Here is a 25,598-nt window from a genome sequence, read left to right as displayed (position 1 = left end):
ATTTAGGTTAGGTGGAGAGAGGTGAGTAGAAATCACTCTACTTCTTCCAGTAGAAGCTGTGCCTGTGATTAAACACTGTGTCCTTTCTGGTATCTCACCACCTTGTTGGCACAATCTGAGTGATATGCACTGTTTGGCATTTTGTGATGATGTATATCAAATGGCTCAGAAATCTGCATAGTTAACTGATCTCTTCATGCACTTCGTTACTGAGTGCAGCCCAGTAACCCTGAGCCTGTATTGCCCCCAAAACCATTACAGTAATGCAACACTGTAAATATCTGCATGTTAAACTATTGCCAGCAAGAATTGCTTCCTCTGAAGAATTGTGAAGAATTCCTGGGGTTTGAATTCACCCAACAGATTGGTTTGCAGTTGTATGGAAATACTATGCTGTGCTGGGTTGCTCTTTGCTCTCTGTTGCATGCTGACTTTCTGCTCAGCTCTCTGTTGAGCAGTTTGTGTGTGCAGCCCAGAGGAGGGCAGGGTGGTGCTGCTGCTGCCTCAGTCCTGGAGCAGTGTTGCTCAGTAGCCGTTTTCAGCTAGCTCAGTTGTTTTGTGCAAACACATTTGTGGTTGTTTGTGGGCATATTTACTTCCAGAAGTCATCAGCTCACCCATACAGAATTGTTGTTGTCTGTCAATGAGTGGGTTTATGTTACATTGTCAAAACAACTACCAGGATGGAGGCAAAAATGTAGGATGCAGAAAAATCAGAAAATGCTGGTTTTCTGTTGTTTCCTGTTTATTTCTCTTCATAGGGGGTTTTCTTGTTATACATATCATGCTAATGCAAAACTTAACAACCATGGCTATTCAGTCTCAGAATTTGACTAATTAAGTGTCTGAAACCATCTAGTATTCAGTTCAGTTCTATTTAAAACTAGGGCTGTGAACCCAGAGATGGTACCTTCAAGAGCAATCTCAAAAAAGGTTGACTTCCAAGCATTCCCCTATGGAGGAGCAGGGAATTACCACAAAGCAGTACCCCCTATTGCAGAAGCTGTGAAGTGTGTGCAGCTGTGTGTGAAGGGACATCCTTACAACAGGGTGTCACAAATGCTCTGCTCCAGCTGAACCCCATCTGGTGGGAAGTCAAAGCCCAGTGAAGCACTGACTTCAAGAGCTGGCAGGTCTGGGCACTGGTCAGTGCACAAAACTCCTGCTGCAAGAAAGCTTTTATCAAAAATATGTGCTCATCAGAGGGTTTGTGGAGCTCTGTGTGCCAGGGAGAGGATCCAGATCAGAAGACCTGAGCAGAGGAATTTTAAGTCCCTGTGTATATACTACATAAATAGCTGTTTTAAAACATGAACAGAAACTCCCACAGTGATTCTTGTAGAAATGTTTAAGATGTGTGGTTAATGGGATTAATCACCTTTAAAAAAAATTAATTAACTGCAAGAAACTTGGGTGGTGATTTCTTAATTAGAAAGATTTTCTATAAGGAGGACAAAGAAAGATTTTTACTTTTTTTTTTAACCAGAGCTGTAGAATGGACAAAGGGCAGCAGTTTTAAACTGGAAGAGGGTAGATCTAGATTGAGTATAAGAAAGAAAATGTTTTTGATGAGGGTGGTAGGACACTGGAATAGGGAACAACTGGGACATCGGTGTTTCATCCTTGGAATTTTTGAAGATCAAGTTGGATGGGGCTCTGAGCAACCTGATCTAATGAAAGATATCCCTGCCTCACAATGGGGATTGAACCAGATGATCTTCAGTTGTCAATCCCAAACCATTCTATGATTAATGTAGAAAATTTGCTTTTGGCACAAGCTGAGTAGTTGTGCACTTTTTTTTTTTTTTTTTCTGGATTTCACGTTTTAGGTCTTCCACTGAAGCTTGGTACAGCCCTGGACACTCAGAGGTTTCAGTGAGCCCATGTGCAATCAGAGGGAATCCTGGTTTCCATACAGACCTGGCTGGCTGCCACAGTCCCCACTCAGCCTGGGCAGTGCCACCAGCACTGACCCCATGGGCTCAGCAGCCACAGCAAGGGCTGAAGGAGGCTGCTCCTCTTACATTTCTCCTTCTCTCTGCAGGTTGTCATCATGGAGGTGCAGGGGCTGAAGTCTCTGGCCCCCAACCGCATCGTGTACTGCACCATGGAGGTTGAAGGTGGGGAGAAGCTGCAGACAGACCAGGCTGAAGCCTCAAAGCCAACGTAAGCCTTGCTTTGCTCTTTGGTCTCTGCACCAGCTGCTCTGCCCCATCTCTGTGCTGCTGAGTCACTGCAGGTAGCTCTGGCTCCTGCATGGTGAGGACAGAGGGGACTCTCAGAAGCAGAGGAGAAACATGGCCTGCCACACATGCAGAGTGTTGTGCTGCAGCTGAGAATGAGCCCTGATGAAGGGAATAAAGTGTTAATGAGAGGTTTATATCTGTGTAGCCATAGAGGGATCAATTTGTACGTCAGTGCTTTACTAAATAGGGATGGAGTTAAGCATGTGCTTAGATAAGTACTTGTCTGAGTGTCCCTCTGAACTGGTGCCATCAGGTGTAGCTACATTATCTCGTCCTCACTGTCAGGGTTTGGCAGTCCTACAAGAAAGAGAACAGCTGGCAGGGACACAGTCTGGCAGCCACAGCAGAGGTGGAAGAGAGGATCTGGGAAAAGCTTCAAATGACTCAGTTAAAGCCTTATCTGAGGCCTCTCTGGCCCAGTCCCATTCAAGGGCAGAGTCTTGTTTCTGTCCTCTTTGAGCTCATCCCCAAATCCCCACTTTTGACCCCATACTTGGCTTTCTTTTGTCTTATCTGGATATTGTTAAGCCCCTAAGTGATTGGCCTTTGTTATTTGGGAGGAGAAAATGATGGATGGATTATTTCCTTTCCAATTTGTGGGATTTGTTAACTTGAAACACTATGGATTTGAGGCAGTTTTTCTGTGGATAACTGCAGAGATTTCACAAATTAAGTTAATTCTCAGTGTGCTTCCTCACAGTGGAGAATTGCTAAGGTGGTATGAAGCCTCCTGCAGTAGGAAGCAGTGCTGTTGTGCTCATACCCCATTCCCAGTGGCCAGTCCTTAGAGGTGTTTTTCCAGGAGCTTCCCAAGCTGCTGGAAGGAAATGCAGAACCTTGTGGCTGCAGGACATGAGAGTGCACAAGCAGTGCAGGCAGCTCAGGAGCAGTGGATACAGGACAGAGCAGGGACAAGGCTGGGCTGCCTTCCCTCTGTCACTGTCCTCTCCCAGAGGCACAGAAATTGCTGGTACCTCATGTCCTGTGCTGCACCAGAGCAGCAGGAATCTGCAGTAAGTGGTTCAATGACAATATTCCCAATCAGGGAAAGTACTGCAGCCTGGCTGACTTTTCAAAATGCTTTGAAATCTGCTTTAGAGAAGGAAGGAAGAGAGCTGTGCTTAGAGCAAAATTTCCATGAGAACTTACAATTGTCACTATTTTAGGTATTCTTATTGCTTCAGTGGAGAAAGTTGGGCTCTATTTAGGGGAAATTGCTACTATTCATACTGAAAAAGCACACTTCTTCTGGGATACATTGCATGTTTAGATTGGTCTGTTCATCCCACTTCTGCTCACAGGGTCTGCCCTTCCATGCACAGGTCTTCTTACTGCAAGGTGTAGGACCATTTTTATGAGAATTGCTTTGAAAATAAGATCTGCAGGAGTGAACTCTTTATTTAGTGGGTCCTTTTATTTTAATTAAATGTGCAGTGTCTGGGCATGAAGCCCTCAAGAAAATGCAGCCAACACTGACTGCTGTGGTGTGATAGAAGTTATGCAAGGCCATCACACTCATCCTCTCTCAGCACTGGCTTCCTGTAGAGATGTGAGCCAGGCTTAAAGTCTTCTGGATTGCCCCAGGACTTGGGCTAGTACCTATGGAAATGGCTTAGGAGGGCTGTAGGTTTGACAGCTGTATTCTTAGAGGGTCCTAGGACCTTTTCTTTCCAGAACCAAGGACCAGCCAAGATGAAGCTCTAGAATAACCTTCACAGAAACCAAAGGCCATCTCTAAAAGCTTGTTCTTTTCTCTCTGCATTAGAGGTGTTTCTTTCACCTTGTTTCCCCTCCCAGACACAGCAGCAGAGATAGAGGAAACTGAAGCTCTGGGAAAGCAATTTATTGTACCTAAGTTTTCCTCTTGAGAAGGAAAGAGAATGAATCAGATGTGACATGTTTGTCATCTTGCTTAATACAAGACTTGAAGGCCCTCAGGTACTCTGGTGATGAGGGCAGTGATAGAAACAGCTCAGAGAAGCTCTTGGTGCATTTTTGAGCAGTGCTGCCTTGAAGCAAAGGATTTATGGCCAGGCAAAACAGCCTTCTGAGGTGTGAGCTTAGATGCTGAGATCAGTCTCACCCAGGTCATTCACACTGTGTTTGCTTCTGTGCTTTTTGTAATAAGCAGACCACCCCTAAAGAAAGGAAGAAGCTCAGTGAAGGCATGAGGGACTGCTCTGCCCAGCATCCCAGGATTTCTGTGCTTTGGCAGGGAATGCTGCCTGGCCTAGGGGTGAAGAATGGGGATTTTGAGCCTCAGCACTATGAAACTGTAAACACTGAAGCAAGTTGCCTCTGCACATCCCAGAAGTTTCATATCTCAGAGGCTCAAAAAATGCAGGTCAAGCACCTGTGCTCAGAATATACAGTGAATACAGTTCTGGAAACTGGCAGCATTTTTAAACTGCCAGCCTTGAAACTGTTTGAAATTCAGCTTTGCTGTTGTCTGGAGGCTCTACAGGCTACAAAAGGCTAAATTTCTCATGAGCATCAGGGGAGACAAATTACATTTGAACAGTAAGATTCACTGGAAGACTTTTCTTTTCTATAACAACCCTGTGTCCTGGGGTGGAGGTTGTTAGGGGCCACTCAACCTTGTAGGACATCTTTTCACCAAACTCATGGAGTTGTTCTCTATATTCTCATGTGTCCTTGAAATGCCAGCCCTCAGCTAGTGCACCCAAGTCACAGCACACTGATGATGGTGGCTGTTCTTCAGCTCAGTGCCATGCCAGGGATTCCAGCCTAACTTCCACATCTCTAATGGCAAAAAGCTGTTCACCAGCCAGGGGAGGATTTCCAAAAGCACTGGTCCAGGTCTGTGTGGAAGAGATTCTTCTTTCATCCTTGTGGTGCAAACCAGCAGTTTTTGAGAAGGAAGCATCTTAGTGACTTTGGAGCTTGGATCCCTTTTGTAGATCTTGAGAGAGGCAGGGCAGCAGCAGGGTTAGCAGCCACACATACCCAGCAATCAGATGAGTTGTGTGCAAAGAGTATGGATTTTGGGACAACAGTAAATACTGGTCTTCTATTTCTTCTCAGACTTCATGTTGGATTCCTGACATTTTAAGCCAAATCCCTTCATGTAAGGATTATCTGCCTCAGTCCAGATGCAGGGGATGGCACAATTCTAGAGAAATCCAGACCTGCAATAGTTCATTTCAGATCAGCCTTGCAGTGTTTTATTAGTAGTGCTTTTAATGAGTTGTGTAAGAAAAAGCTTTTGTGTATTATGCCCTAACATGTAGATGCCTCTAAAAGATATCTCAAATCCCAGTGTGAGAAGTATTTTACTGCTTTTTGTGTTGGAACTGTATTCTTGCAGATGGCTGTAGGGTTTATACCTCCCCCCTTTCCCTGGATGCTGGCCTCTGGTCTGCCCTTTGCATGTCTCCAAAATGCCCTTTCAGGAGCCATGGTAGTAGTGCTGCTGTTTGTGCAGCCTGGGAATAGGGTTGTCAAGGGGTTTGGGAATAGCCCAAAAGATCCAGCCACAACAACCCCCCTGTCCTACAGTCTCTAGAGAAGCTGCTGGATACATTTAAACAGTGACCTGTGCTTGTGGCAGTGCTCATGGTCAGCATCTTACATCACCTTCCTCTGACGTGAGCAGAACAAAAGAAAAGAGACCCAAACAACAGCAAGGACCTGTATGCCTTGTGAATAAATGCTTTAGATTCTGGATTTATTTTGGACTTATTTTGGCAAGTCTCATTCTCCCTCTATCACAGTAGTGAAAATTGTGTGTCCCTGCATTGAACTGAGCTGAACCATTTGGGGTAAAAGCAGTAAATACTGGTGGGGGAAAATCTAGCCAACCTGTCTGTGATTTGACATGTCTGGAAGGGACAGGGGTGTGGGCTGCTCCCCTGGAAGTGTTTTCCTTTTGAGGTTATATATATATCCCTCTTGCAGAGCAGTTTCTTCAGTCCTAGTGCAAGGGTTTTGCAGTAGCTCAGAGAATGAGAGGTGAGGATAGAGTTGGTTGTTTTTTAAAAGAGGAAAGACCACTCTTCATTGCTTGGGATTTTTTCCATGTAGTTTACTTTCAGCATGTGCTGTAGGGCAGTGCTGGAGAAAGGACACTCAGTGGCTCTCCTCTGACTCCATGTCACGTGTTTCATTTGTCATGACCAAGGGCTTGAGCCTTCTGCCCTTTCCATAAATTCACTCCTGATAAAGTAATGTCTTTGGTAAACTTCTAAACCTCTCCCATCTCCTTTTCCTTAGCCACGTTCCAGGGAGACAGGGGTGTCTGGTTTTATCTTTGTGCTTGCTCTGATGCTGCTCCCTGATTTGTTTCAAGGTGCTCTGACAGCTCTGCTGCTTATCTCTGCTGTGACAGGCTGCCCTTGTTCAGATCCCTGCACCAAACCTCCAAGCTTATCACTCAGCCAGAGTTTTTGTTTCAAATTGGTGTGCCACATCCATCAGAGCCTCTGCCTGACTGTGAAGAGGGACAGGACCTGCACAGCATCCTTCTGCAGTGCTGTTTAGTCACCTTCTGCTTCTGGGAGATGGGCACTGAGCAGCAAGGGGAGAAGCCCTGTGGGAAGGGAGGCTGGCAAGTGGAGATGCTTTCTCTGTCTGCAAAAGGGGAAAAACTGGTCTTTTCATTCAGGCCCTGGAGTTTGAAGTGATGCCCAGTGGCTTTGCACAGAGAGGACTGTGATAGGAGTGCTCTGTTGCAGTCAGTGTTTTCCTGCCACTCTCCTGTGGTAAAATGAGAAAAGTCCTTCAGAGATGCATAAATTCCAAATGAATATTCCATATTCCATGTAACTAATCTGCTAAACTAAAGGGGTTTGTGTTGATGTGAGTGAGAGTAGAGTTGAATTCTTGATTTGCATCCCTCAGTTCAGCTGCTGTTGCCAGGCCTGGTAGGTCTTTTCCAGACATGGCAAAGCTCAGACACAGGTCCTGTGTGGTTACACAGCTTTAAGTAAAAATTTTTATTTAGATTTGCATGCTTAGCTAAGGCCTGTGAAAGCAAAATTCATGATGCTGAGTAAGAAACAAAGCAAAAGGAAATTTTAGGAAATAACTGCTTTTTCTTGATTTTTTTTTTTCTCCTTCTCACTCTTCTAATTGCCTTCAGCATTAAATGTAAGCTGTCTTAATTACCCACACTGATTGGATTGCTTTTCCAGTCACATGACTCCATTTCACAGCTGTGCAGATGTTTGCAGCTCTTTCTCCTTAGGAAATCTCTGGGAACCTTAGTAATGTGTTAGAGCAGGTGACTGGGTACAGCAAACATCAGACACCATTGTTTGTGAGTCCTGTTCCTGGGGTGAGGCTCTGAGCAGAGGGTCAGTCTGCCCCAAGGCATCTGCTGGGGAAATGTCTTCCAGGAGAGACCTTCAGCTTTGTTCTCTGTGAGCATGGTGCAAATGCCCTGAGCCCATGATGCTGCTGGGCTAAGAGGTGGAAATGACAGGGACAGAAACTGTGTCTGAGGCTGACGGGTATGAAGTGATGTCCAAATCTCTGACACAAGTTTTCTTCACTTAGCTATTTAGCATGCCTGGGAGACAGTTTTCAGATGAGACTGTGCATGACTTTGCACCTGAAGGGTTCTGCTATTAGCTTGGTTTCACCTGCTCTTCAAGTCCCCTTTTGTGTGACAGTATTTCCTTAATGCTCCTGAGATTTATGCTGTGATGTTCCTATTTCTGAAAGTGGAGGCTGTGGACAAATCATTAAGCACAGCAAAAACTGCACTAAAAAGTTATTGCCTGAGTGCAAGTATGTGATCTATTATGGGAGTCTTCATGCAAGTGATTTACTATCCTTTTTAATTAGGAATTCTGAACCTTTTCTGATGCTCCCTCACAGCTGTTCTGCAGGATTGATTCTTACCCAGCTCATCCACCGGGGTACAAAAATTCTGCTTTAGATTAAGCAACTGAGGTTTTCTCCAGAATAAAGGCAAGACCCTGTAGGGATTCCCTTACCCTGAGTGCCACCCAGACAGCCACACTGCTGTGGAGGAGCCTCCTGAATACTCTGCTGGCACTGTGGTTGGTGATCCCAGGTGGGCCCTTTTCCAAAGGTCTTATGTTCAGTCCCTGCTCTCCTGTACCACACTAGAAACTGTGTTAAAGAATAATGAAGGCTTGTATATTTACACTTACCCCTTGTTATTAGTTTCTTCCATTATCAGGTAAGTGCAAGCTCTGGCTGGGTTTTCCCTGTTGGAGCATACATAGCATTGCCCTCTTGGATTCTCTGGTGTCTAGTAAGGGTTGAGCTCATGCACCTTCTCTTTCACAGATGAATGTCTTGCTTTTCTCGCCAGCTGTCTAATTCTTGAGTGTTCCCATGCACTTGGGAATTATGTATTCCTGTGATAGCACATACATTCAAATTTAAGTATTCCAGAAGGTGTGATGATGCCCAAGGCGATTTTCATCGACACCCGTCTGCTTCATCACTCCTGTGCTTGCAGCCTTAAAATGGGGATAGGAACAGCCAAAAGGACATTGAAAGAGACTGAGACTCAGTGATCTGAAATAGTGCTTCATTAAGAGGAGGACTGCAGAATGTGAGTTCTGGTTTGCACTCAGTCATGATGCTTATTGTTCATAGTTGGTGTGCTGAAAAAAAAATAAATTAAGCCATGCCTTAGTGTAAGTTCAGCAAATCATTTGCCGGGGGAAGGCGAGGGATGAGACATGTGAAAGGGCCCAGTTGTTGGTTTATTTATTAAGTGCTGTGTACAAGTAGTGCACATTATTATTTAATGAGGGGTGCTGCTATTGCTGCAAAGCAGTGTAGGAGGATAAGAGGACATGCTTTAAAGAATTTGTATTGTCCCTGCTCCTGTCTGGACAAAGCTCTGGAATAGTGAAATGAGAGGAGCAACCTTGTCAGTGATTTTTCAACATTTTAAGTGTCCTTTTTGTGAAATTAATGTACTGGCTTTGTGAATGTGCTGTGTCTCTCAACAAACCACAGAACTAAGTGTAAAAGAATTAAATGGAGGAACGTGCTGGACTGTTACACTGGACAAGGCACACTCATGGAGAGAGGAGCTTGCAGATGGCTGGCTGGACATCACCTTCTGGAATTGTCTGCTCATCCCCACTGACCCAGAAGATACTAGTGTGAACTTTGGTTCCTAGCAGTCAGAAGTTGGGCAAGGCAAACCCAGGTGTATGGCTGGATTTGAGCTTCCTCAAATCCTGGGTCCTGGCTTAGAAAAATATAGGACAGCAAAAATGTGAGTGGTGGTACAAGAGATGGTCTCAGCCTTCTTGTTCCTCCTTTTAGCTGATTTTGGAAGGGTACTTGCTATAAAAGGGGGAGTTTGGAAGCCCCTATAAGAATATAACATATGTTGAGACATAAGTAAAAATCAGATTGGTCCCTCTTAGTACCTTGTGTTTTCTGCCGTTTACATTTAGAAAATATTTCTCTACTCTTTACTAAGTTTTATAAAGGTTTAGACTAGACTGCCTGTATTTTCAGGCAGAGGATTTCTGTCTCCCTTTCCATGGTCTGTATTTGTGAGATACTAAGTTTATGTAAATCTGGCAGGGTATGGCCTTATTAAGTCCAAAATCATGACCAGGTCTTAACCAATGGCAGTCCTCTGCATTTGTATTTTCTTCCAGGGTGGCAACCTCTGATAGAAGTGATTAATCATATTTGGTCATTCTGTGAAGGGAGCAGCTCTGTGGCTGGTTCAGTGGAGCATCTTTGGCCAAAGGAAGCTTTGATTAGCATGTGTGTGGTATTGGAGTCACACTATTCAAGAAGTGGTCACAGCACAGACGGTAAATGCACACAGGCATTTAATGAATGAAGCTGTAAACTCTGTATCCAAAGCAGATTCACTCATGGAGCACATACAGCAGGCAGCCCTTGTAAAAGCAATTTTTCTTTCAGTTCAGACCTCCCAGTAAAACAGCCTGGGCTTTCATTTTCATTTCCCCCTGCTGAGTTTTTCTCCTCTAATTGTGATAGTATTAAACAAGAGCACAGGGCATTTGAAAAGCAGTCATCATTTAAATCATGGAAAGTAATCATGCTTTTTTTTTTTTCCTTTTTTTTAAATTTTCCCTGTTATTACCCAAAAGATTGTGGTGAGTAGCACTGCCCCAATTTCACCTCCAAACCAGTGGAGGGATTTCTGCAGCAGAGTGCAGCCTGGGGTGCAGCAGTCTGGGAGGGGTGCGTGGTCCTGGTGCAGGCATGGCAGAGGGACATCTCTGGGGCAGGAATGCCATCTCGTGGCCATAAATAGCTATTATGTGATTTTAAATCCACCTCCCATCCCTTCTGCCTTCCTCATGACACTTCCCCAGTGTATCAGTCATTCTCAGGAGCCACAAATGGAGCTGTATTTTCTGCATAGCCAAGATCATCCCTTTTTGGGTTCCTAAAGCTGTGCTGTCGGCCTCAGCAGCTCCTCTTGGCTGCAGTGCCCTGTGCTGGAACGGGATCCACGGGGATTGTGTGTGAGCCACGAGCAGATCAAGAGCAGACCTTTGCAGGCTTTGCTTTGCTGCAGTCTCTGTCAGCTTTACCCTGTTCCTTCTGTGCCTTGCACACTCAGGCACAGATGTGATGCTCTCCAAGACATATTTCTCTCTCAGCCGGCAGCGTCGTGTGCCGTAGCCAGTTTGAGGATGTGGGAGTTGCAGCTCCTGGAGGGAGAGATGGTCTGGAACTGCTGTCTGCAGGATGTTCAGCAAGATGGTGCCTGTGTGTGTGACACATACATTGTGTCTTAGATCTGTGGAAACAGAAAAGGGACAGACCATGAAATGCTGGAGGTTGGAACACCTCCTTAGCTGCTGCAGGGGTCCAGTCCTTTGCGACACACTTCTCTGCTCACCTTTGGAATAACACCAGTGGTGTTTTTGGGAAAATAAATGCCCTTTTTGTAAGCAAAATATTTACCAGTGGTGCTCTATTTTAGCAGAGGGAGTGTTATATGCTCAGCAGGAATTAGGGTGCCATGGGAAATGAAGGATTCACTCAGAGCATCCCTGGGTTATCCCATCAGAGCAGACAGCAGTGCTGCGTGCAGAGCTGTGGCCTCACTCAGTGTACCTTGGCTCCAGGGAAGGCTGTAGCAGCCACCTCTGCCAGCCAGTGCCTGCAGGAATGCTGATTTGTCAGCACCTGCACAGGAGCTGTGTCAGTGAAAGCACATTTTGAATCACTGCAAAGTCTGTGCGGGAAAGTCTAGGAGGAATCAGATCTGTTTGTGCTGTCACTCCCACTTCAGCTCAGCTTGTTCCGAGGGGATGGGACTGAAAGGCTGTTCTGGCAGCTGAAAGGGAGGGGAGGAAACAAATGTAAACAAAAATAGGCTGTGTTGTCAATCTGTGTCTGATGTCTTTGGTTATCCTGTTTTGAAGGTGAGTAAACACATCAGTTTTTACCGTGGGAGGAATCCCAGAGGATTCCAGCAGCCTTTGAATATCAAGATGTATTATGGATGCAAACCATTCTCAGTGCATTTCTACAGGCAGAATGGAAAGGTGCCTTTCTTAGCACCTGAGTGGTATTTCCTAGCCCAGGATGGTTTTGTATGAGCAATGTATATGCATCTGTATGTGTTCTTTGAGATTTTAATTTCAAATCTTTTTTCTGAATCTGCAGCAGTAACCCCAGCACACCCTTCTCAGTGGAAAGACAGGGGCCCTTTCTGTCAGGCATCATTTCATCTGCTTGCTGCCTCTAAATTGGGATGAGGCAAATTAAGGCCTCACTCTACTGACTTAATTAGATCTCTCCTTATTGCAATAGCAGGACTCCAAAGCAGGTGACTGAGGCACATGTGCATGGTAGTAGAGTCCCCTAAATTTGTGGGTTTTCAACAGAGGTTTGTATTCCTGCTTCAGGAAATAACAAACTAGTTTGTAGCTGTCCCAAGCACAGCATCCCCAAACTGGCAGTTGTTTATGGCATTCTGCTGAAACAGATTTGTGTCTGTGGAGTTGTGTGTGCATCCCACAGGTCTCCAGGTGTGTGGCCCAGCCTGTGGGTTTTCATGGAGTGCCTAAAAAAAGCTGGAATTCTTCTGCTCCTTTTGCTTTTTTCAAATCCCAAAGACACAAACAAAAGACCTATTATCCATTGCCATTACCCACAAGAGCTGCAAAAAGTACATATTTTCTCAAAGGCTTTGGGATTCACTGCTTCTCTTTATTATGGCTTTGTGACCCACCTGGTGCAGGTGTGATCATCTGCCTCTGCCACATGTCACAGACAGATTTGTTCTGCCACATCCCTGCTAGCACAGTGCAGATAGATCACTGATAATTGTGCTCATCAACCTCTAATTCATGTTTTTGAATGGCTGATATAGATAAAACATTAGAGAATATAGTGAAAAGCTATCCTGTGTGCTTGTTCATATATAGTTAACTGTTTCAGGTACTGTAAACCTGTTTATTTTCCTCCTCACTTGTGTCTTTAGGAATGTGTAGAAAAGAAATATAGCTTAGCATTACATTAGAGGAAAAGGTGCACTACTCCATCAGCTGCATGAAGGTAGGTTAGCTCAGTGCCTGGTGTGCTTCTGCTCTAACTCTTGTTTTTCCAGTGCTCAAGCATGGGCATACATGATTTATGGCTCAAGATTTAAAGGTCTCTTCTGGGAGGGGAGGAGTGTGCTAAAGTAATAAAACCATCACTTTTAGACAAGACTTCTGGAAGAACTAAATTGAGACTGTATGTAGCATTTCAGACTGCAGTGATGAAGTGGGATCTGAACAGGATCTCAGAGCAGGATCCAGATCCACCAGGGACCATGACTGGGCACCTGGAAGCTGGGAAACCAAGGCTGGGTTAAAAGCACCACAGCACACAAGGTGATGCTGTCATCAGGCTCAAGCAGTGTCTGTCAAGCTACTGTCTATGCTGCTCTTTTGATGAGCTTCTGTTCACCAGCCAGCTCACTTCAGAGACCTAGATACAGGTACACCAGGAGGGGCACAGACATGCCAGAAGAGATGAGATGAGGACATGGTCACATATATTCAACAGCTGGATTTCAGCTTTACCTCTGTGCCCTTGTACACAGCCAGGTGGCTGTGCAGGAGGGTGGGTGATGCTGCTGCTGTTTTGTGACCCTGCAGGGAGGGAAGCAGCTGCCATGTCCTACCTTCCCAAGGACGGGTTCCTGTCTTGGGAGGGGACAGGTGCTGCTGTTGAGTTAGTTAATTTGGGAAAACTATACTGAGCAGGTGGCTCAATAAACTCCTGAAAATCTGGCCAACATGTAGGGATATTATTCTGCAATACTTTTTTACTTAAGTGGTGAGTTTATGGGAACAAGGCAGAATGGCAGCATCTCTGGCAGAGACCTGTCCCAGGAAACTGCCATGTCCATTGAGCATCCTGCACACCTGGATGAGCCCACTGAGGGGACAGCATAGCTCTCCTTTAGTGCACATTTTTACTTTCATTTTTTGATTTTTTAGTTTATCCCATGCAAGCTGGAGAGGGGTAGAAGATACCCTCTGGTACTCTTGGAGCCCATGAGAAGCAGTTGTGGATGACGTTTAAATGTCACCCCCGTGGAAGGCACATGGCTCTGCAGCTGCTCCTGTTAGCCTGGTTAGCAGGGCTGATTCATGGCCCAGCTACACAGCACTTACACTTGTTCATTATTTATAGAAATCTCAGGCATCAGTGTTCTGGCTACATCAAGTTACAAGAGCACTGATGGGAGAAGGGTGACTGTTTTAAATTAGGCAGGGGCTGAGCAGACTGAGCACAGTATATGAATGAAGGAAGTTAATGAATTTTCCTGGGTATTAAATATATATGTTTGCTTTTAGGAAGATCACAGGTGCTAAATTTTTCTTTAGAGGAACTTAGCATACTGGAGTTGAACAGAAATTCCTTAATCAGTGTCTCTCAAGGACAGCTGAGAAAATTCTTAGTCATGTAAGTGGGATATTGTGAAGGAAAACAGCTGAAGTCAGAGACCCTCCTGCCTGGTTTCATGTGATACATGGGGGCAGTCAGGACAGGAATCTTTGCAGGATTTTGATCAAGCCTTATTCACATCCCACGTAGTGTTTCAAACATGAATTTTAGCATAGCAGTGCCACAGTGTTTCAATGTTTTTGTCTTTTCAGCTATGTGGTCATTATAATTGCTATATCTGCACTTTAGAAGCCTTATTCATATCCCAAATAGTACTTCAATCATGAATTTTAACATAGCAGTGCCACAGTGTTTTAATGTTTTTGTCTTTTTAGCTATGTGGTAATTAACTTTATAATCACTATATCTGCTTTTTAGAAGTCTGCAGTGGTGATCTCCTTATTATGCTTGTAGAAGGTAAAACAAGGGCCAGCATCTGTCAAGTTAGCACCTGGGGCATATCTCAACCTCTGGCACTTTGCTGCCAGAAGAGTTAAGCTGCTTATCCTGAGTTTGAAGCCTAAATAGAAACCCTGGAGACAAAAGTAGATCCTGGTGATAGCACTGGAACAGCACAGATACCATAAATAGGATGATGATTCTAGTAAATTCTCTATGCACAGCAGCATTTCTTTATCAGTTCCAAACCTTGGGATGCACTGGCCAATAAGAAATGCTGAGCTGAGGGTTTCAGGCAGGATTCAGATAATTAGTCCTGATTGAGGAAGTACTGTCAGAGTTGTTATGCTTGTGTACCTTTTTTATGGTGTTTGTACATCCATATGTATCCATCTGTGTATCCTTTTGGCCAGAATGACACTTGTTTGCATTTGCAGATGTTTTATAGCTTTGAAGTGTCAGCATGAGTTCTGTGGTAGGGGGACAAAATAGCATGGCATTTGTCCACAATGGATCCCAGTGCACTTTCCCAACAAATGAGCTCCTGCAGTGATAACCTGCTTAATGATTAAATATGGAAATGAAACCATTAAGCTGTTAGTCCCTCAGAAGATGCTAATACCTAGCTACTGTCCAGAGCTAATTTTCTGAACAATAATTGAATACACAGCCCAGATAAACTGGGTACTCAGATTGAATACAAATGATGTTTCAGTGGCATGAATTATGGCCTTATGCTGAGCATCACTATGGAAACTAATGACATCACCACAGGCTTCAACCAGCACAAAACTCAACTTTTGATGGTCTCCATTTGTTGGCTCGGATCTTTTCAGGCTTTTGGGGCTATGAATATGTAAGCACCAGTGTTGTCAAGGGTTTGCTGTGTATGTTTGCTGTCATTTGAAACATTTATTCTCTTTGTGGTTTATGTTGTTCCCATGAAGGAAACCTAATGAAAATTACTGTTTGTATTTGGTTAGTAACATTTGTTGATAACATATGGTCTGGGAATGCTTCAGCAAATAAGAGCTTTTTAATAGTAAACAGAGATACGAGTTCTATAAAGCAGATGCTGTCAAAATACACAGTGTAAGGTTGGATATTTTCTTACTTTTGCCTCTTACCCAAAGCAAGATAATCTTCCTACTTTCTCTCCTAGTGACAACACAGTTTTTGAGAGAAAACATAACCTGTGACCTGGAACTGTGATTAGAAAATTAAGTTGTTTCTTGCTTCTTACCCTTAAAACATTTATTAGGTAACTGATGGCTCACACATGAAAAAGATATTATATAAAAGACCTGTCTGGACTATAGTGCTGTAGATAATTTAAGCCAAACCTCTGCTGTCTGCTACTGGTGGCAGTTTGATGCATCATAAAAAATGAAAGACATGAAATAGTTATACCAGGAGAGGAAGCTTCAGAACAAAGTTGATGAAGAACCCAAGTTCAGCTTTGTGCTGAACACGCTCATCTGCTGTGCTCAGTTGGATGAGATTTGCTCAGTGGAGAGCAAAACATTAACCCATACTCCTAGAGCACAAGAAGAAGGGAGTTATTTTTACTGATAATTTTCCAAAAGCTAAGCCTGCTGCTTGGTGTTCATCTTTAAGGAACATCTAGTCACTGGATCACATGTTCTGATGTTTCAAGGGAGCTGCCTTTCTTCAGCAGAGGATCTAGTTTGAGGACAGCCTAAAGTGAGTCATTAACAGAGTGAGGGTGAATAGAAGTGGTTAGTGAGTTATGACATAGTCTCTCATCTGGTTTGCAGCATTCTGGGTTGCAGTGTGTGTTTCACCACATCACTCAGAGGTGTTGCTCATGGCACATTCTTGGCAGGGTCCCACATGGAATGAGTTCATGTTTTCTGTGCATTTGGCAACCTGTGATTGCAGAAACTTGTAGGTGTCCTCTAGACACATGCATGTCTAGAGGCTGTGGATAATTCAGCCTCCATAGCACTCCTTTCCAAGCCAGGAAATGACTCACAGGCTACAAATAGTAGAGGTGGCTTCTTCCTGGCCACTGCAGTCACACCCACAAGGAAATGGTGTCCTGCTCTGTGGTCCTAGCAAGCTAGGATTACTCCAGACATAATGGCTTGGACTTAAACTTGGATTGGGCTGAGACTTGGAAGGTAACCCAGGTTAAGTTGCCATTTCTACAGCAAAAGCAAACCTCATTCTCAGCCTGGAAAGGAGAGGTTAATTAGCCAAGAGAGGAACACAGGCATGAGTAATCACAGACATCCTGGGTGCAGATGTCTTCAATCCTCTACTTCACTTGTGGCTACACAGGCTGGCACTGAAGGAGACATTGTTCTTTCTAAATAAGAAAGTTCTCTTAAGCTTGGTTTCATGCTGCTCCCAGATGCTTTTTTTCCCCCCAAGGACCATCATGGGTTTTCCAAACATCTGTCCCACATTTCCTGAAGAAGATAATTAATGCCCCTTGTCACTCACACAACCCAACCACTTTGGCTTGTGTCAGGCACATTTTAGGTTAACTATTTCATGTCTGAGCAGTGTTGCTGCTGACTTGCCAACTGAGCTGAACACCTCTCTATCCTTCTTTTCACAGCTGGGGCACCCAAGGAGACTTCACAACAACCCATGCACTTCCTGCAGTGAAGGTGAAGCTGTTCACAGAGAGCACAGGAGTGCTGGCTCTGGAGGACAAAGAGCTTGGGAGGGTAAGGAGATTCTGAGTTTAATAATGCTTCCTTCTGGCCCAACTTTTCTAGAGAAATCTCTCCTGTACAGAAATATTTTTGGAGCACAACATGCTTTGCTTTTTTGCCAAGCTTCAGGAGGGGGAAAGAAAGCAAGCTCTGCACTGCTGGAGAGGAGTGCATCTTGCATGCTGTCTTTGTTGTGAGTTTTTAATGGCAGCATTTCAGCTGGCTGTGCCTGCTCTGAGCAAAGGCAGAGGATCTTGTGTGCAATATTGGCAGTCCGGAAAGGTTTAAAAGTTGCTTGCGGAAATGGACATTCCTGAGGCAGAAAAGGGGATTATGCTGAGGCAAAAAGAGGGGATTTAAGTTTGGCCAGGGATTGTTAAGTTTCTCTCATATCTGCTGAGCAGCCAGTGCACAGTTTGAGCTTTTGAAAGCACTGACTGCAGTATTCCCTGCAAAAGGCTGGGAGCCCTGGCTTCCCTGGGGATGGGTGGTGGCTGAGCTGGTGGCTTCAGTGGGGTGGACTGGGGAGTGAAACATGAAGGTTAATTGCTCCCATCAATGGTATTAATAGCAAAGAGCTCAGATTCCTGGAGTATTGGCCACAGAGCAAATCTTCCCACCCCATCTCTGCCCCTCGCCTGTGGTCCATGAACCAGTGACCCTTGATCACTGCAGCCCACAGCTCCAGAATATCTGTGGATGGCACTTTTCAATGACTTTGGGACACTTCACTTGTCCCCATGGATTTTGTGCAGCTGTTTAATTTGTGTCGGCCCCAGGCAGAAGTGGTAGCAAACTCCTTGCCATGCCTTCCTCAGCTTCTCCAGCTGAGATCAGTGTGATAATGACTCCATGAGAATCAGTCTGGGGTAAGAGGACTTGGCACCTCCTGTCATGGCTCAGCATGATCCAGGTGATCTCCAGGAGCAGCCTGGGCTCTGTCTGCCTAGTCCTGCAGCACTCCTTGCTCTCCATCCTGTCTGTATGGCTATGGCTAAGAAATCCATGGCCAGGAAAGCCACTGATCCTGTTGCAAGCCCAAGAACAGTTTTTCCAGTTATGAACTAACCTATTGGGATGTTTCTTGCTAACTCCATGGCTGTTTGTGCCTTGACTAGAAAGATTCTGTGTCCATTCAACATTTTTCCTAATTAACATGTTTTTTATGTTAATCCTGTTCATAAAAGTGCCAGACATTCTTCCAGGTCCTAGTGAGCTGTTGATTTAAATTTACAAATTTATGGTGGAGACCGCTGCATGCAATTTTGTGTCATGTAATTCATGTTCATTTTAATTATTTGTGTTTTCATGTTCATGAAGTATCCTTTGTTTCTTGCACTTGAGAGAGAGAAAAGCAAAGCTACCCCTTCTTTTCTCTTCTCAATCCTCTCTTCAAAGAGAAGCCCCTTCAGACTTTGCTCATTCACACCTTGATCCTTCCTTTCTCCCTGTCCTCCTTTTTTGACAAAGAGGATGACCCCTCTAGGCTGCAGTACTACAGCTGAAGACTTACAATTGTTTTGCTGCACAGCATCATAATATTTTCAGGATTATTTTCAAAACCTCCTACTTCAAACAGCCTGGCACCCTGCCTTTATCCGCTGTGGCATGCTGAGCAGAGCTTTTCACCCAGCCGGCTGCGCTGCCATTCACGGATTTTCCCCTGAGTGGTTACACTCAGTGCAGCCCCTCTTGCTTTGTAAGTCTTGTTTCCACTGGCAGCCATGAGCAGTGCTGACTTTGCTGGTCTTGGGAAGCAATTAGCTGTGCATGTTGTTCTGAGAAAGATGTCATCACCCAAAGCAACCCCTCTTGCCCTGAAAGGCTGATGAGCCAGCCCTACCAATGTGCTTTAATTCCCAGTCCAGCAGGAAACCATCCCTCAGCCCTGAGTTTCTGCAGGCTGAAGGACATAGGCCAGCAGTGGCAAGCGTGGGGAGCTGGCAATGATTCCCCCTGGCCCGTGGCCACCAGTGCTTTCAGTCGGCCAAACTTCAAAGGGATGCTCAGTGTGCCCGGAGCGGCCGAAGGATGACGCGTGTCTGCTCGGGCTGCATCAAGATTTCTCCTTTAAAGTCATAATGAAACCGGGAGTGTGTTAAGCCCCTGGTTTAGCTGTTGGAGTGGGCAGGAACCTGCCTGCATGGAGAGAGAAGGAAAGCAGGTTTTATACACAAAACACCCCTGCTCAGCAGCCCTTTGAGCAGTGGCTTTGTGCTCTGCCAGGCGGGTACAAAGCCCACTTTCTATTGCCAGAGTTGAGTTGGCAACCGGCCGCCACTCCTCAGCTCACCACTTTTATCCAGGGGAGAACTGGAAAATGCTCCCAAGCCCTACACGGCTGAATGGGCAGCTGAAGGCATGGGAATACATCCTGACCCTTTTGAAGCCAATGGCAGGGCTCCCATGGATTTCAGCCATGCCAGTACTTCATCTACTGAGGGCAAGGAGGGGAAGAGCTGTGAATTGCAACACCACTGAGGAAAGTTTGTGTCTTTTGTTGAAAAAAGAGCTAGAAATCAAAGTAGAGAGCATCCCAAACACACTGAGGGGCTGCTGCCTCGCTAGGAGATGCAGTTTAGCATAGGTGTGTGTTCCTGCAGGACTTGCCTGGCACTGGTGTTCCTTGGATGCTGCTCAGAGCTTGGGTCCATCATGCTTCTAACACCCCCTGCCTCATGTGGAGAACTCATTTCTCATCTTCAAAATTGCTTAAATGTGTTTTCTTCCAAGAGTGATGCAGTGCAGACTGGTGTTGTTCAGTTATCTGTGTGAGTGATAACAGCTTCAGATTCCTGACAGAGAAAGCAGTTCAATAAAAGAAGTGATAAATTACGTTAATGGATAAGGGTAAAGTTGAGAATCTACTGATGTTTACCTCAGGCATTAGAGGAGGCAATAAAATAAGTCTTAGAGTAATTCATCAGGGGGTAATAGCATCAATGATATTTTGGTGGAAAACAGCCCCTAGATTGTTGACTCAGCAGCAAAGTTGAAGAGCAGAGGAATACAAGATTATAGTCTGGGCTGGAGTTTGGCAGGAGCATAGACTAAGCATGAGCAAGAAATGAGTGATGGCAGCACATCAGTTAATGAGGGTGAATGCTGCCATTTGTAAGAATTGTGGAACAATTTATTTGCATAAAGGTTAGTGGATTTAAAGAAGATTCATCTCAGTACAACACAGTGTAAACTTGAATGAATTTGTACCAGGCAAAGTCACCTCTGAGAGTGAAAGCCATCAGAAGGGGTTCAGGTGTAGGAGGAAAGGGGTTAGACCACCTCAGAGGAAACATATGGAAATACCAGGAGAAGAGGTGGATGTGGTGTTGTCCTAGGGGAATATTCTGAATCTTACTCTCCAGGGAGCTGCTCTGCTTTGTAGTGATAATGGATGAGTTGGAAAAGCACAGCTATGATCAGGGAAGACTATTGACCTCTTGGAGCTGTCAGTTCCTTTGAGCCAAGTGCTTGCCTTGGTGTTCATCTGCAGTCACTGGTGTTGAATGGATGTGCTCCAGCTGGAGACCCTCAGCATTTCCTGCTGCATGAGATGGAAGCAGAGTCCTGCAGCCACTCATGTCACGACACGAAATGCAGAATTTTTCTGCTGTCATAGCTCAGTCAGATGTACCATCCTGAAATGATAGGAACTGATCATGCAGTTCTGTCTGCACAACCCCATCAGCTGATTGAGGAGCCAAAGAATATATGACCTAATCTCAAAATAATAAGCTGTACTTTAAATAAGCAATAAAAAGCCATCCTCACTGATGTGAATAGACATATCCAGACTGACTTCTAGGACAAAACTAGGTCATCTGATATATTTCTGTTCCACATTAAACCCCATTTTGTGAATAGTTTTTCCCTTTAACATTGTTGGTTTTAATTCTTACAGGTTGTTCTCCACCCTACTCCTAATAGCCCAAAGCAGTCAGAGTGGCACAAGATGACTGTTTCCAAAAACTGCCCTGATCAAGACCTGAAGATCAAGCTTGCTGTGCGAATGGATAAGCCTCAAAACATGAAGCACTCTGGGTAAACATTTGTCTCAATCTAAAGTCATTTTGCTTTGAGTGTGCATTAAGAAATTTTGCTTTTTTAAGATTCTCAAAGAAAAGCTCTTCTCAAGTTCACAGGAGGTGAAGCAGAAAGATAAATATAAAAATGGCATTAGTTCAGTCATTTATAGTTCACTTTCCATATTCTTAGTATAATCTTTTTTAATGCATATGAGCCAAAGTTTAAATTTTAAACAGTTTTCCTCACAGGAAATTATGTTTTTTCCTGTGAGAAATAAAGGTGAACTGTCTAACTCTCTTACTGAGAATAATATAATTTTTAAGTTATTCTGTGTCTCCCTGTATTGATTTCTGAAAACCAGAATCACAGTGCACTTTCCACTTGAAGGAAACCCCAGTGTGGCCAGCATTATATTTACTGAGATACACACCACAATTAAATAGCAGATAGGAGTAGGACTAATGATTGGGAAGGTTCCTCCCCTCCAGGAGGAAGTGTCAGAAGATCTGGGGCTGGAGGGATCCCTGACCTTCATATAGTTATAAATCAGATCATCCTTGAGAAGATCTAGCTGAGGCCATTGGCAAGGCTCTGATTGCTCTTCAGAGCTGAGGATGTGACAAAAAATCAAAACTGTCCACAAAACTCACTGGTGGAAATAACTCTCCAGTCTGCTTTTGGTGCTATAAAAGTGACTTTGTTTCACTTCTATTTTTATAGCATTTTGTTAAATTCCATCCATTATTAGGTGATTTAAATCACTCATGTTTTCTGATTCCTCCTCCTCCTGTCTTCTCTGCTGATGAGATCAGAGCCAGTAGTCTTGTTCGAAGTTTAATTTTTTCACCACAATCACAGGCCCCAAAGCCAGAAAAAACAGATTCCCTGTCCTGTTTATTTTCTTGACCTCAGCTGATAGCAGTTCTCTAGCTTTCTTCAACTAATATTTGCTTTACATGTTACTGCTTAAAACTCTGTGGTTTATACCTCTTGCCACCAGGACTGAGATTATCTTTCTGTTGATGTTGGCAGCAATAGCCAAAAGGACACTTACTACCCTTTTCTTGGAGTAGCCAAGGACTCAAAGCCCACATCAGCATGACTTGGAGTTTTGTGGTTTAAACATTCACCAAGAGTTTGCCAGATCTCTTCTGGCAAAAGGAACCCTTTGCAAAACCAAAAATGAAGTATTTTTTCTATTTATTGAGCCAGAACATGAAACAGATACATGAAACATATTAATTCTGAATAATATCCTTATGTTTATTATTAGCCTGGTACTGCCACTAGTTTTGCCAGTGTTTGTGTTACAGTGTCACAGTGGCCAATTCATTACAGAGATTAAGTGCTTATTTTGACATTAATTTTAAAAGTTAATTCTTCTTTTGTAGAAAACAGTAAATTCATTCCTCCTCAGAAATTATTCCATTTGCTTGAATTATCTGTAGCCAAGCAATTTCTTGGATTTCATCTTAGAGCTGCTCAGTGAAGTGTCCTGGTTTAGTCAGTCCAGTGGATATTGAGATCCTGCATACTGGGTTTGATGTAGGAAGTGTCTCTCTGTTTGACAGCTCCCCTCAGCAGAATGGTTTTATGGAGGCTGAAGCAGATTTGGGGTTTCTCTCCCTTAATCCTTCCGTTGCAAATGCATTCTTCGCCCACCCAACCGTGTTGTAGCTATTCACTGGCACTAAAGGGCTTCAAATTCTGAGCAAGCTGTGAAAGACAAAGGGAAAGAGAGAATTAATACTGTGCAACATTAAGACTCTGTAAGATTTTTATGTCGCTTTCTGTGCAGGTAATTTGTTCAGGCTAGAAATAAACCCATTCATGAATACTGCTGAACTTGAGAGTCTTGTAATTACTCCTTGTCATTAATTTCAGTTTCTAAGTTTACACAAAATATACTGAAAAGCAAGAGAACAACAGATTAACACTTGTGTACTGAATTCACCTGTTCTTTTCTCCTAGGTATTTATGGGCCATTGGTAAAAATGTTTGGAAGAGATGGAAGAAACGATTCTTTGTCCTGGTCCAGGTAACAGATGTAACTAGAAGTGATCTTAAATCACAACATGAAATACTGGAGTCTGTCCTCTGGCCATTTTCAGTGCTGTGTGATTGGTGCTGAGCTGTGGTTCTGTGCAGGGTGTCTGTTAATCATGGATTTTTTGTATGGGTGTTCTCAAGGATATCCCAATTGCAGATTTCTCAGCATGAGTTTCCAGATCCACTTGAATGCTTGATAAAATGGAGAATCAATTTTAATGAGGAATTAATGAGGTGAGGAGGAAGCTCAGTCTGTCTTGGTTGGATGTTCTTGGGCTCTCTTTTGGATCTCCAGGTTAAATTTGGAGCCCATTTGAATCTACAGAACTTTTATCACTGACTGTGTCAGAGTCAGCATCAAATCATTCTTGACATTTTTCTTGCCTTCACATTACTGCTTCTCGTTGTCTACAGCTCTCACTGATCATTTTACAGTCATTATTTTACAGAGTCTTCCTTTTTCCCTTTATTCTTTTTTTCACTTTTTACCCTCCCAGTTTCAGTAGACCTGTATATTTGACCACTGTTAAGAATTTCAATGAAACAGACAGATGTCCTCTGTAATCTAAGGATCTTGTGTGTTAGGTCTTCCCTCCCCTTCCAAGGCCACTGCATTGGCCACAGAAGTGTGTGGCCCCAGTGTGAGTGATCCATCTTCACTTGAGGAAGTCACAGAGTCCTCTTGGGTCCAGCTCTCTCTCCCTCCTCTCTGGACTCTGATGGTGTGTTGTCTCCAAGTGTGAGGAATAAAACCTTTTTTCAGGGTTTTCTATGAAAGCAACACAGGGATGCTCTTATGGAATAACATGGGATCCAGCTGAGATCTTTTACAACACAGATCCAAACTGATCAGGTCAGAGGGTAAAACCCTGCTGCTGCTGAAGCAGATGGCAGGTCTGCTGTAGAGGGCAAAGTGTAAGAACAGGGATGGTATAAACCAGGTGTGCACCAGACTCCACATTTGGAGCATGCTTGTATGCTGTTTATCCTGTGCTGGTAAGGACAGGAGTTCAAGCAGTCCCTCTTCCACCTTAGATATCTGGTTTCTCTGGTCCTAAATCACCTGGTGCAAGCTGGTTCCTTTGTTTTGTGTTAATTATTGCTCCAAGTTCAGCTGTCTCAGTAGGAAGCTTAATTGTATTCATTCTCCTGTTAGCCATCCTTGCTGGCTTCCATACCATGAAACCGTGGGGCAGATAAGGAAATCCATCCTTGGGGAAGTAAAAGGGATTTATGATGTGTGGGACCTATGTAAGGAGGAGGCCATTTGGAGAGACCCATTGAGTATCTAATTCCATAACCAAGTATGATCAGCAGAGACAATTTAAGTGCTCATTTTGTACTGCCCATGAGGTGAAAATGGCCACAGAGAGGGGGAGAGTAGTGTAGAGCAGCCAGAGGGCATGGCTCTATCTGTCTTTCCCATTTGGGAACATGATATACTGACCCTATTCTTGGGCAGAGATTGAAGGATTGCTTTTCTCTCTATGTTTCCTTTATTATGTTCTGAAATGAAGTTAGAAGTGCTATGGCAGTCCACGGTCACCTGTAGTGCAACTGGTATTGCTTTTCCCTGAGAGACAATTCAGTCCTATTAGACCAAGTTCTCAATTCTTTTTTCCCTTGGAGCAGGAGTGCTCTAAAGCAGAGAGTAATTTTTCCTAACCTTGTTTCTCCCATAAATAATTATATTGATACTCTTCTGTGCAAGGGTTTGCAGGTTTGGACAAGATTCCCTTGTCTCTCTCAGAGCCTTCTGGCCATTCAGTGTGATTGCAGTTGCTTCTCTGGTTTTTAGCTGCTATATATTCCTCAGCTTGCTGTGGAATTGAAGCTCTCAGAGTTATTCCATGTTTTCTCATGTTACTAGGTCTGTATTCGTCAGTTGGCATATCAGAGCAGAATTTGGCCAGAAAAGCAATTCATTTGAATAAGATGAGCAGACTTTTGCCCCCAGAGAGTCTCTGTAGCCCACCTCAGAAATTCCAGCTGCCACTGCAGCTTCTCTGTTATGTTACCGTTTGCTCAACATTTGGTGCAATGTAAAGTGTTCTGCCGTACATCAAATATAAACAAGAAACACTCTCTATGCAGTCCCTCAGATGTAGTTTGAGCATATTGAACATGTCAGCAGGCAATAAAGATGGAATAAAAATACTTTGCTGTCCGTATGTTTGTCATTTGCTTTTCATGCAATGCAAAGGATGGGTGCTGATACGAACAGGGATTGGCAGTAAAGGTGTTGATGTCCAGGATGCTCTGAACTCTGCTAAACCACAGGCAGAAAATAACC

At 44.1% G+C, this 25,598-nt stretch overlaps 1 protein-coding gene across 7 annotated transcripts in view; it reads left to right on the top strand.

Annotated features, from left to right (window-relative positions):
* Positions 1–25,598, top strand: part of CADPS (calcium dependent secretion activator) — a 202,290-nt gene that overhangs the window by 73,989 nt on the left and 102,703 nt on the right. For all 7 annotated transcript variants that reach the window (XM_079316651.1, XM_079316650.1, XM_079316648.1 and 4 more), the window contains exons 6-9: positions 2,045–2,166; positions 17,131–17,242; positions 21,132–21,271; positions 23,228–23,294. In XM_079316651.1, the coding sequence (XP_079172777.1) occupies positions 2,045–2,166; positions 17,131–17,242; positions 21,132–21,271; positions 23,228–23,294 (441 nt within the window). The remainder of the gene's footprint in view (positions 1–2,044; positions 2,167–17,130; positions 17,243–21,131; positions 21,272–23,227; positions 23,295–25,598) is intronic.

Source organism: Erithacus rubecula (assembly GCF_903797595.1).
Source record: "Erithacus rubecula genome assembly, chromosome: 13".
Taxonomy (NCBI): Eukaryota; Metazoa; Chordata; class Aves; order Passeriformes; family Muscicapidae; genus Erithacus; species Erithacus rubecula.
The sequence above is the reverse complement of the archived record's forward strand: the minus strand, read 5'-3'. Positions and strand labels throughout refer to the sequence as shown.